General features: G+C 44.5%; 2 protein-coding genes and 1 long non-coding RNA gene across 11 annotated transcripts in view; 2 read left to right on the top strand and 1 right to left on the bottom strand.

Moving 5' to 3' along the window:
• LOC135908811 (uncharacterized) overlaps nucleotides 1–12507 on the top strand; it is a 683451-nt gene that overhangs the window by 658646 nt on the left and 12298 nt on the right. The window lies entirely within an intron of this gene.
• On the top strand, nucleotides 777–2304 carry LOC135908810 (uncharacterized). The gene is made up of 2 exons (XM_065440639.2): nucleotides 777–994; nucleotides 1368–2304. Exons 1-2 carry the CDS (start codon nucleotides 858–860, stop codon nucleotides 2302–2304), a joined length of 1074 nt encoding a protein of 357 aa, XP_065296711.1. The 5' UTR covers nucleotides 777–857.
• On the bottom strand, nucleotides 2984–4915 carry LOC135908813 (uncharacterized). The gene is made up of 3 exons (XR_010566436.2): nucleotides 4620–4915; nucleotides 3538–3684; nucleotides 2984–3120 (listed from the first exon to the last, which is right to left on the bottom strand). It is a non-coding gene; the product is annotated as an uncharacterized lncRNA (long non-coding RNA).

Below are 12507 nucleotides of genomic sequence, written 5' to 3'. Positions count from 1 at the left end.
AATTAAGGTAATTCGATGGACAATCCACACGCTTCTAGGAAATCAAGAGTACGATGTCTTGCTTTTACACTAGTCTCCGGAGGAGCACATGATGCCAGCCAAGAGAAAGAGAGATAAATAAAGGGGAAGCAGAGAAAACAACCAGATAAGCGTTTCTGGTTTGCTACAATGCGCCGGTGTGGTTCACGTAAAATGAACCACCCCGGTGCAAGAGTTACTGCTTCACATAAAGTGAACCAGAAACTCTTGCACGAGTTGTCCGAGTATGCGTAACCATTGTGCCACGTGTCCATCTCCACGCGGCCCGGTGTCATTATCAATGTCAGGAAACTTGATCCGACCCGTATAAACGACAGCGCTGCGGCGACAGGAACTAATGCGGACGGTGACGTAAGGTGCATTGATGACGCAAGTAAAGTACAGTAGGTACTTCGCTTGCCATTATAAGACGTCATGGCTTTTTACGCCTTATGCTATGTTCACACTACGGTCGTAACGCGCGTAACAGCTCTTTCGGCATATAGAACGTAACGGCTGTAAAAAACGTTACGGCAGTTAAGCCGGCACCTTTGTTCACATTTACTGCTGCGTAAATTACGGCTTTTACAACAGGCCAATCAAATTTAGAGCTGCAGAATCGACGTCACCAGCGGTCCAATATGGCTCCTGTCAACATGCGAGCGCTGGCCGAGCTCGAAGAAATTCACGCTCAAAACAAACTTGTAGTGATGTATTCAATCGCCCGAAGACGACGAAGGCGACGCAGAAGGGTTTGGGTGCGGCAAGTATTTATCGACAGAGCAGTGGACGGCGATTTTCACAACCTTTTCGCCAAGCTCCGAGTTGGTGACGCTGCGATGTTTCACAACTTCATGCGCATGTCGCCCCAGCATTTCCGCTTCCTTGAAAACCTAGTGAGACCACTCATCGAGGTTCGGAGCACGCATCTGCGGCCATCGATTTCCTCGGCGGAGCGTCTTGCAATAACTATAAGGTAAGCACGTTGATGCCTGATAGCAGCAAAGGTTCAGCCAGGGGAGTTCAGGCAGGATACCTAGACAAAATGCAAGGCTGCCAGTGAAATGAAAAGAACCGCGAGCGCATGGCTTATTTTAATAATACGAGAGATTATATATAATTGCATTCGTATAACACTATGAGCAGCTTTAGTAATTTTATTATTTTTAAGCAGCTTGTGTTGCACACGGCGTACATATATTCGCACTAATTTGGCCCACGCTACTCCTATTTGCAGTGGCCACTAGAGCACTGTTTCGCTAAGTGGTTTGGCCGTGTTGTTTACGTATAGTGAAGCTTGCCTTTCTTGCCGCTTTTTCGACCTTCATACATGCTTTCTCTCTTTTTAGGTTCCTAGCCACTGGAAACAGCTACCAGTCTCTGTCTTACAGCTTCAGGGTCGGAAAATCGACAGTTTCGACACTTGTTCCGAAGGTGTGCCAGGCGTTATGGACCGTTCTTCAGCCTAGATTTTTGAAACCACTAAATGAGCAAAGCATAAAGGCTATTGCCGAAGAATTTTGCTGGAAGTGGAACTTTCCGAACTGCGCGGGAGCAATTGACGGCAAACATATTCACTTAGATGCGCCTCCGAACTCTGGTTCCTTGTACTTCAATTATAAGCAAGGCTTTAGCGTCAACTTGATGGCGTCCTGTGACGCCAGTTACAAGTTCACTTCTGTTTATATAGGATGCTACGGACGTGAAAGTGATGGTGGTGTATTTGCGGCGTCAGAGCTGGGGAAGTTTGTAGGTAATGGACACCAGAATTTGCCCGCCCCTTGTGCACTTCCAAATGGAGGCCCAGTGCTCCCTTATGTGTTTGTGGCCGATGACGCCTTCCCTCTCAAGACAAATCTGATGAAGCCATACCCTGGCATGCAAGTGGCCAACAGTGCAAAACGGATTTACAACTACAGGCTCTCAAGAGCTCGTAGGTGCATTGAGAATGCTTTCGGCGTTATGTGTGCGCGCTGGAGGGTGTTGAGGAATCGAATGAGCCTCTTACCAGACAATGCCGTCCTAGCAGTAGCTGCCTGCTGTTGCCTGCACAATTTCCTAATGCAGGAGGGAAGACAGGCTGGTGGCTACTGTCCTCCGCAGTTCGCAGACACCAACGGAAGCTCAGGAGAGCTTATTTCAGGTGACTGGAGGAATTCCACCCCACCACTCCCCCAGGCGTGCCGGCAAGGTTCTAATACCTACTCGAGGAATGCAGCAGACGTGCGCGACAGCTTTGCCAGCTACTTCCATGGACGTGGCGCCGTGCCATGGCAGTTTACTTGAAGGAATGAGTGTTCTCTACGTTCACCGTGAACGCATGATAATTTATTTTGATTTGTTCGAGAAACAACTATTTATTTTGCTCACAACCAAAGAACAGAAGATAGAAGCAGTGTGTATTTTGTGGAAGAATACAGCTGAGCTCCAGCATAAAAAAATAAATATCACAAATTCTATGCAGTATGCCCTGGCAATAAAATACTTTGTTTAGAGCACTTCCTGTGTCTTTTTCAAATGCTTTCATTGTCACTTCCCGGCACAGAAGATGGGAAAGCAGCTTCCATTAATAACTTGTGAACTCGGAGCTTTGTCATTTCTTTCTTGCGGTCATGCAGTCTGGCTAAAAGTGGCTTCATGCTGAGCAAAAAAAGTTCATCTTGATCGGTGTTCGATGACGATTTCAGTTCATTTAGCCGCCCCCTATTTTCTATTTAGGCCGTGACCATTAGCTCATCAATGTTGGCTTGCTTCCTCTTCTGGGAGTGTCCTTTTTTGTTGCCTGTAGGTTGGGTGGGGCAAGCAGTGGCACACGGGCTTGAACCGGCCCCGCTTTCAGAAGGTCCCTGACGATTACCTTCAGCCAAGTCATTGTCGCACAGTGAGGTTGACGGAGCTAGTGTGTCGCCGACTTCTGTGACATCTGTAGCTTGGGCAATGGGAACGTCTTCAACTAGACTGGTGTCTTCGCTGCCGTCCATATACAATGACTGAAACAGTGCCTCTGGCGACGTGCTCGAATCACTGCTTGGAGTCAACGTACACAGATGTCGTACTTCCGGTGCCACATGGCTGGGTCCTCCTTCCATGTTGGACACAGTGCTGCGTTAAAAGAAATGAGAGCAACATCTGTGACCACCAGCATTAGGTGTCCAGTTAAGAGGGGAAGATGCTATGCATTACGTGCAAATTTTCTGGATGTGAGGCATTTCAAAATTATTCAAACATAAACAATGAGTTAAAGTGGCGTTGAAATGGACGCGATCATATTTTTTCCATTAAACTGTTAGTGGGGACCGACATGTTTAGGCTGTTCAAAATAATTTTTCCACTTCAGCGTGCCAAACAAACGTGTGCACAGGAACAGCACGAATTGAAATAGAATACTATTCAAGAGAGAAGGGGGGCAGAGAAAACGAGAGAAGGATCGGGGCATGCACACATCGAGCAGTGCATAGCGGGCGCTGAGCGCACCGACTGGCAATGAGCAATTAAAAATGCAAACTTCAGGTAGCGCACCTTCTGCTCTGGATTGCGTCGTTGAGAAATGTCAGGTTGTCAAAGAGGGCCCACTTTTTACAGAGCTGCTTCCAGACTTCACGTATGTCTTCCGCAGCCGAAGGAACTTCTGTCGGAGGCTCTGCCATCTGTGTTGAATGTCAGGCACTGCATGCATGAAAAGAGAAAAAATACATAGTACTCTGTTACTGATTTTCTTAGAAACGAATGAATATATTCACCAGTGGGTACTCCATCGGCACATTACAATTCAAGGTTGTCCATTTGAAGAAAAGAAAAAACTACTGAAACATACTGGCGGGACGTAGAAAAACAATACAGCCCACTAGCTCCGCTTTGTTGTGAAGATCGGTATGACACTTGTCACAACGCGCCCGGGTTTTGTGGCATCTTGATTACCAAGAAAGGGAGCGAGCATTATCCGTGAAATGTAATCCGAAATCTCAAATACTTAAAACACGACCAAAACATGATTTCACCCAACGTGAAAGTGTCAAATATTTACGTGACAACTTTGAAAGTCATATCGCATTATGCACACTTCATTAAGCGCTTTCGCGAGTCTACCGCGGCGTTTCGTGCAGGGTAGCCTTCATAGCATATCCCAAAATCACTTGCAGCGACCAGACACAACCATCGTGGTCGTAAATACTCTCCCTAAAGGCTGATTCACACTAGGCCGACACGACACCGATTTTGGTCTGCCGACTGTTGGCGACCGCATTTTCCTTCCTTTAAACCGTTGGCCACGCGTTTTCCGTCCTGTAAACTGCCGTCGACAACCGTCGGCAGACCAAAATCGGTGTCGCGTCGGCCTTCTGTGAATAAAGCCTTAACCACTTCACTTAGACCGTTTCACAAAGTTTACAAAACGTCATACGGTTGAAAACTCGCTAGCATAAAAAAAAGCGCCCAGGGAGACAGCACGCCGCTGAGCGAATTGACGCACGCGACACGGAGCAGCCCCGGCAGATCGCAGCCGGGCGACGCCGTCACCGAGATAAGTGGCTCGTTTTTATACAATTCGAATGTTCTCCTAAGTCACCGTCATGCCCACAAATGTTACATTAAATTTTACTTACCGCTTTGTTCCAGCACTGTGGATACCTGCTCCCATGCGTCTTGCTGACGTTGTTTGTCCCTGTACGCTCTCAGACGCTGGTCAAAAAGCACGGGTCGCTGACGTACTTCTTCAATTAACAAGTCGTCGCTTGTCAGTGAGTCCATTTTGCACACCCTTACACAGCCCACAAACGCACAGCGAACAAACCACATGAACTCTGAAAACAGTGTCGCAAAGCGCACTGCACAAATTTTCACGAACTTCGGTTGGCGGTGCGAACAACAGAGCCAACCTAACCATGCGCACGGAATGGCGGAACGGCACCGCCGGCGCCCGGAGCTGTCTGCAGACGGGAGGACGGAAGTGTCGTCACCGGTTGTTGAAAACCGAAAGCTTATCGGTCATTGGCTGTGTCGCAACGGTCGTAACATAACAGTCGTAAATGTTGCCGACCCTTTAACACTCTCACCCACGATTTTTGCGAGAATTGCGCACGTTGGTACCTTTACGTTCGCAGTCTGAACTAGACGCATACGCTTGTTGCGCTTCCGCTTACGTATGTTACGAAAAATCGGCGCCTTACGAACGTAGTCTGAACATAGCATTACCCATCCGCGGCGAACCATTAACAACCGTTCTCCAGCGGCGTATGGCGCGGCCGCGCGAGCCCCGTCCCGAAAGCGGTCTGCGACGGCGACAGAGCGCGCCGGTGATTTCGCTCGATGCTGCGGGCCGTACCTTGAACGCCATCGCCTTACCTGACGGATGCGTTTTCTCTTTGGGTATGCCTAAAAAGGCTTACACATTTTAATAAACGTTCGCATTATTGCTTATTCTTTTTCAGAGTGCCGCCACGCCACTGTCTTTATTCTTGCACGCGACTTGGGCCCTATACCGTGTAACTAGTCCAAATTGTTTTTATTCCAGTGTTCTGACGTAACATACACGTAAACGCCGATGTAAACATCGGACAGTGACAAGTAGAGCTCCAACGATCCAATGAAATGCTCTCCTCGTTCACAGGCGGTCGCTTTTGTTCGATTTGAAAGTGAATAGGACTGGCTACTTTGACAAGTTTTTTTTTTTTTGAACTCCACTTGGCTGACAAGAGGTGAGAAGCACGCAGAAATAGAGAGGATTTCAGTGGGGCCGATTAACGCAGCGAAAGTAGATAAAAGGAGCAGTAGCTGATACCACTGCAAATCCAAGAAGGTCCTGCACAATGAAGGACACGGCTCCCTGTCAGTGCTATATATGGCAGTTCCCCGTCAGCCATGGCGACAGAATTAAAATTCCTGTGGCGCTTCTTTTATACGGGGACCCACCGATAACGTTACAGAGCTGTGTTCAAAAGGGGTTGGTAGGAGCAGGGTTGCGTCTGGGGATGACCATGAGCTAGGAGCTGCAATATTACCGCCGAAGTTGCGTATGATTGATTGAATAAAGAAAGAAATGCAGTTCCCTGCACTGGAGTACCGGGTTAGGCCACATATATAACCAAACCAACGGAGGTCTCAGAATGCCAACGACCGATCTTAAACAAACTAGACAACAGAAATATGGTGTGTTGCTACACGCTCGAATGTTCATCGCATTACTATCGACAGTCATTATGTGATGAATCGTGCTATAACTTCGTTAAATTAACTTTTTTATTTCAAAGAGCATTGTCTTGATGCCATAATGCAGCAATCTAGATGTATTTTACTGCTCCATGTAATATTGCATCAATGGCGCTGCAGATCATGTATGAATTCAAAATGAAGAATAAAGTTATGGTAATCCGTGACACGCACATCAATTTACATTGGTTAGCGCTTATTTCCATGAGCCATTGGATACACCAATTATTTACGGCGTCAAGGTCAGAAAGGGCTCTATTGGTGTCCTTAGATTTTTTTTTATTTCTCTCTGTAGAGAGAGGGGAAGAAATAAAAGGCAGGGGGTGAACCAGACTTAGTCCAGTTTGCTACCCTACACGTTGCGAGGGTGAGGGAGAGTGAAATAAAAAAAAAGAGAGAAGACAGGAGTGTTGAAAGCATTTTCTTATGCACTAAGCTTCGTGCAGCATGTGTACAGCCAGGAACTCAAGTCTGTCGCCTTCACGTGCTGAATAAGCACTCGAATAACTGTTTGGGCTGATGAACAGCGAGGCCAGGCTGCAGAGAACTCAATGACGAGTAAACAGGTGAACGTTGAAGAATTTCACTTAATCGCACTATAATGTCGAGCTTACGAAATCAAGGCTAACATGCTTGAGCCGCATATAAACGAACGAATATGACGCACTCGTTATAATTCAAAAGACTTTGGAATTAAAAGCTGCAGTTGCCCCTACCACGTTTCACATTTCGTCGTCTTATGGCCGTGTTTCTTTGTTTCCCAAACATGAGATTGTTGACTGATACTTTAAATACTATATAATGTTCCGTTTAAATATCCACTAAATCGACAGCCGTACAATTACTGGATGCTGATGACACCAGTACAGCGAAATGAATTAGCAAGTGCTTCCCCGCAGCACCAGCTCAGTATTCTCTTTGGCAATTTTAAGCTTTGCAGAAATTATTGAATGCTGCTTTCCCCCCCTATTTCATACGTAATACGAGGCACGTAGTAGGTATCCCCATTGTCCTTGCTCAGCTGAACTAGGCAACGACACCATATTTGTCGAAACGGCGCCCCTTAGGTTAGGCTTGCATGCAAATAGTAATTCGTGTCGGGTAATAACAGAGTTATACAGGCGTTACACTCATGTTCTTGGGCGCCTTGGAAGAACGAGAATGGAAATGAATTTTGCAGTTTTACATGCGAAAACCCCGATTTGATTATGAGGTACGCCGTAGTTGAGGCTCCGAATTAATTTTAGACCACCAGGGGATCTTTAACGCACCTCCAGTGGACAGGAGGCGGACGTTCTTCAATTCCGCCTTAATCAAAATGCGGACGCCGGGGCCGGGATATTGTTCGGCGGCTTCGTGCTTAGCAGCGCCACACGATAACAGCTAAGCCATTGCAGCGCATAGGGAGAACGGGACGGGTCACTGGCTTTAGACGGGGAAGAAATGTGGTTCAAGCATGCGTACTTTGCAAAATCATATGCAGGCACAGCTTGAAGCTGTGTGTTAACCTTACTGGTATTAAAATTTCTACTGCAAATACTCTAGAGAAACAGCCTCGTTGGAAATTTTGCTCTATTTTGTAAGCATGCCCACAGGCTTTCCGTTTCTTATATTGTCGGGGTGTGCTTTGATAATAATACATCCGTATGTTAAGAGTAACTAGAGCAGAAACGAAGTTCTGCAATGCATTTGGCAATGTAGCGCTTTGCAATTTTGCGGCGCACACTGAGATACCATGTTGTAAACTATTTAGTATAACAGTTATGGAATTCTCGAAATCGGCATTTAGTAATTTGAGCCAGCCAGACTCTCTTATAATTAACATCCCTGCCTTCGTTTCTTTCCTCTTCTTCCTTACCGAGCAGCTTTACAAACATATCCCACCAACAAGTATATTATTGTAACTCTAACTTATGGAGAAGTTTTAGCTCTGCGGCTGCTACCTACATACATAAGAAATCGGCCATCGTTTTTCAGAGCAACCACTGCCTCAAGCCTGATAAGTTATGTTTAATTTAGAACAAAAAGCTAAGAGGTGGTGATTTCTAAAAGCGATATTTTAATTCGCCTGTATGCGTTCTTAGCTAAATTTTTAAAATTTGCAAAATAAACTAAAACCTGAAGTATAGAAATCTACCTCAGCAACTAAAAAGGGTATCGAACTTTCTGCAAACTGCGCCTAATAATACATCTAAAGCGGACAGCAATGATAAATCATATGTCGCCCTGAAATATACCACTATTTGCTGAACCTGGCATTTGAAAAACCCTTTCACATATTGTAACAAATTCACATTGGTTGTAAATACATGCAAAAAATTTGCTCACTTTTGCTGCCACAACTGATGCAGTGTATAGAAACGCGATATTTGTTTTTGATGGTTGAGATCATGCTTCATGCTTCTTTTTCTTTTTTCCAAATTTACCGGTTTCCTGTAATTCTTGTAAATAATTCTATTGTCTAAATCAAAATTTTATTTCCTGCAGTCACTAAAATTTAGTTTCCTCACTTCATTGCAAGAAATTTTCTTCAAATCGGTTCAGCAGTTTTCTCATAAAAGTATTCCTGCGTTTTACATCTATTTGAGTAGGCGGCATCGAAGATATGCCTGAGCTAAAGCTTCCGCTTAATGGATTACGGCGGTTCTATAGCAAATCCACGAAACAGCACTCTTACATATACGCAAACCTGTGGCCACTGTGGCGCAAAAATAATAAAACAAACACTCAAGAGACATATTGAACGGAAGCCTTCCGGGAGCCGTAATCTCGGCCAGACATCTCTCGGGAATGCCGACTAGCACTCCGGCCAGATGTCTAGCAAAACTGTGGATTCATTGACAATAGAGCAAGTAGCTGGTCGTCTTCGAGATGACGCTGACACATAAGCGCGCTAGTTTTCGAGTACCAAGGTGAAGCAATAGTCTCAGCGTGTGCTTCTTTTTATTGTGTATTCTTTAGTTGTGCGTCATGGCATACGTCATGACTGGAATTTCGAATTGTTTGGGTCCATATGCCACGTGGTGGAGAAAAAATCAAACTGAACGAAATGTCCCTAATTCCCGTATGCGAGGCCACGTGTCCATGTTATCTAGGGAGTAACAGTGAAAGGGCAGGTAAAGTGGCAATGGGGTGGTTGAAATTAATTCTAAGTTCGCAATTACAGAGTGAAATTGTCGGTGCTTTGACGCATAGAGCGCAATACACAATTTATTGAGCCTGTTGTACGAGTTCGTTGAGCTAGGTGACAAAAATAGATACTCTTGAATAGGATGTGCAGGAAACTAGGACAATTCGAAGATAGAGCCACGTCTGTCTGTTCGTTCTAATTTACTGCCCCCTATATAAGGCCCGAGATGCCTCTCATTGAAATAGGTGTGCACGTTCAATTATCATTGCACCAAAAATTGTATGATTAATACCGTAAAGATTCACTCCACCAATAACGCGCTCCATAGCACTTATATATCCAAATTTCCTCATGGTTTTCTCCCAGAAGTTTGAATAATACCTGTGCGAAATCAACTACGCTTTTTTTCAATATATTTTCACTGCTTTTCTATTTTCTCTAGTTTGCTGATTTGCTTTGTTTATCGTTATGCCTATTTTTTTGTTTTTTTTTCTTCCTCTTTAGAAGAATCAAGCGGAGGCAAGAGGCCGAAGATTTGATGGACTGATGGATGTGCCGTCACTTGTTCTTGCGAGAGCTGCACATTGCATGTGGGTTTGCAATTCCACCTGAATGTCATAGTGGCACTCGATCACAGTAGGTTATGATATTACACCTTGGTTTGAGATTACACTCCTGTTTGTCAGCACAGTGTATTAGAATGGCTCTCTAAAGCCTAACTAGCATGACATGCGTGCTAATACAAATAGATGCAACCAATGAGTGAAAGATGTCACATCACACGACTGTAGATTCAGGTGTTACTTTTTCAATGCACATGGTATAATGAATGTATCGGTGTCTGTGAGAGCTGCCGATGCATTGATGTGCTGGTTGACAATGCAAAATTATTTATGGGTGCCTGATATAATAGAAAATGTGGTTTACTTTCGGGGTGTCTTCTAAAAGAGTGATTTGTTAACCTAAAGGAAGACACAGGATTCGTTAAGATATTCTCAGTAAGAGAACCATCGATGATACAGCGACTGGCAGGATCTCAAAATATCAGAATTACACCTCGCCGCGAGAAAACGGGAACAGGCGCTATGCCTGGCTTTCGGGACACGTGATATATTTTGCACAGTTATCAGCTCATGTAGAAAATAAACATTATTCAAGCTCAAATAAAAAATGGGGAAGGAGAGCATACTCCGTGGTAAACGGATGGTTCTTTGTGTATACGGACATCGGTGGTGCAAGGACACAGAATAGAATTTTATTACTTAACATCTTTCTGGAATTTCAAAGGGTGCTTTCAGCGTAACCGTTATGACCTTTTATTCACCGATAATCAATGAGTGTTCAGGAATTGTGGCGTCGACCTTTAAGGTAACCGACTATTATGGCACACTGCATTAGAACATGTGATAATGAAAAAAAATTAGAAACACTTTGAAATCATTTTGTCAAAGCGTGCGCCACGTGCTGTAAATGTCAGAATTTACCCAGGCCGTCGCGAATTAAGCGCTATTTACGTTAAATACTGCGGCATCCAGCATGTTCGCGTATAATCGACTACAATCATCATCAGCAGTCGATATGACCACTGCAGGGCACAGCACCCCCCCCCCCCAGCAGTATCCAATGACACCTAGTTTCCGCAAACTGATTCCAACTGTAGCCTACAAACTGCCTCATTTCATCACACCAGCAAACTTCTTGCCGTCGTTGACTGTGCTTCCCTTCCCTTGGTAAAATTCTGTAACTCTTACAATGTACCAGTTATTTTCCCTACGCATTAAACCACCTGCCCAGCTGCATTTGTTTCTCCCAATGCCAACCAGAATATCAGCTATCCCCGTTGCCTCTCTGATCTACACCACTCTGTTGCTGGCTCTTAACGTTACGCCTAACAATTTTTGGTTCGTCACTCTTTGAGCGGTCCTTGACTTGTTCTCAAGCGGGTCATTCCATGCCAAACGTCCCGACCCCAAACGTGACCATCGCTGAAGTTTCTGAAAAAATTTGGGCTAGACGACTTTGGTGTGAATAAGGTTTCGCCAAAGTATTTTCGTCGAAAAAAAATTCTGATCACGTGATCGCTCTTTAAAATTTCCGGGAAGAAGCAAAAGTTGGTGGGAGGAAATTTTTTTTATTCAAGTCTGAAAGTAGGTACAATAATAAACTTTAGTTTGGAACATTGTACTGGCATCCTTCTTTCATATTGCGTTATATTTGAATGACTTTTACAATTTTCCAAATTTATTTGGCTCAGTAAAAAAGCAAAAAAAAGTTACGTTTTCAGACATTTCTTGCATAAACTGCGTTGACTGTGCAGATGCAATAATTTTTCCGACTTTTTGCCTTTTGCTATATTGTATGTTAAAAATAATTCCCATATATTAACAAATATGTTTTTTGAGAAAAATACCTCCGAAGTAGGAAAAACATGACTTTTTGGCGAGACTCAGGCCACATTCAAGCATTAAGGCCATCCAGATAAAAATATGTCCGATAGGTCAATATACGCACCGGCCTCTTAGCTTGTGATATAGAAAGTTTCATACGAGTAAATTTTGTTTGGAGTGGACAAAAATTTTCGTCAAAAATCCATGTCATTAGTGGCCATTAGTTTTTGGGCTCACATATGCACTCAGGCTCTTCGCCGAAAAAATGTTGACTGTGTCGGCTATGTTGCTTGACGTCAGACTAAACACATCGTAAATGGCCTGTTTTTGTCAGTTCATCTCTTGTCATTTTTGTGGCTCGGGGCTGTCAGGTTGGCGAACACGGCATCGATGTGGGTGTTTTGCAATAACAGTTAATGGCTAACTTTGCCTCCTGCAGAGCGGGAGGCAACACGGCCACTTCTTTTCTGCTGTTCCGCACCAGAATGAAGACGGCTGTTGACTGGGCCACAGACGCTCACAGCTGGAGATTAGAGCCTGATTCAACTTGTCAGTTGCCTTCCGTTTGTTTGTTCACTCATGTTCAACTCTTAAACACAAGAACCTTTACAGGCAAATGAAAGACTCCATAGTATTCATGCCCACTTCTTTACTTTGACTTCTTCTGTATTTGAGTATGAGGTGATAGCAACCAGAAGAGTTGAAACCTTCACTGGTTTGAAATGGTGGAATAATCGCGTTCCTTTAACACCAGTTGCTGTGCTGAAT

This window comes from Dermacentor albipictus, chromosome 1, assembly GCF_038994185.2.
Source record: "Dermacentor albipictus isolate Rhodes 1998 colony chromosome 1, USDA_Dalb.pri_finalv2, whole genome shotgun sequence".
NCBI classification, from domain to species: domain Eukaryota; kingdom Metazoa; phylum Arthropoda; class Arachnida; order Ixodida; family Ixodidae; genus Dermacentor; species Dermacentor albipictus.
Note: the sequence above shows the minus strand (reverse complement) of the source record. Positions and strands in the feature narration are given on the sequence as shown.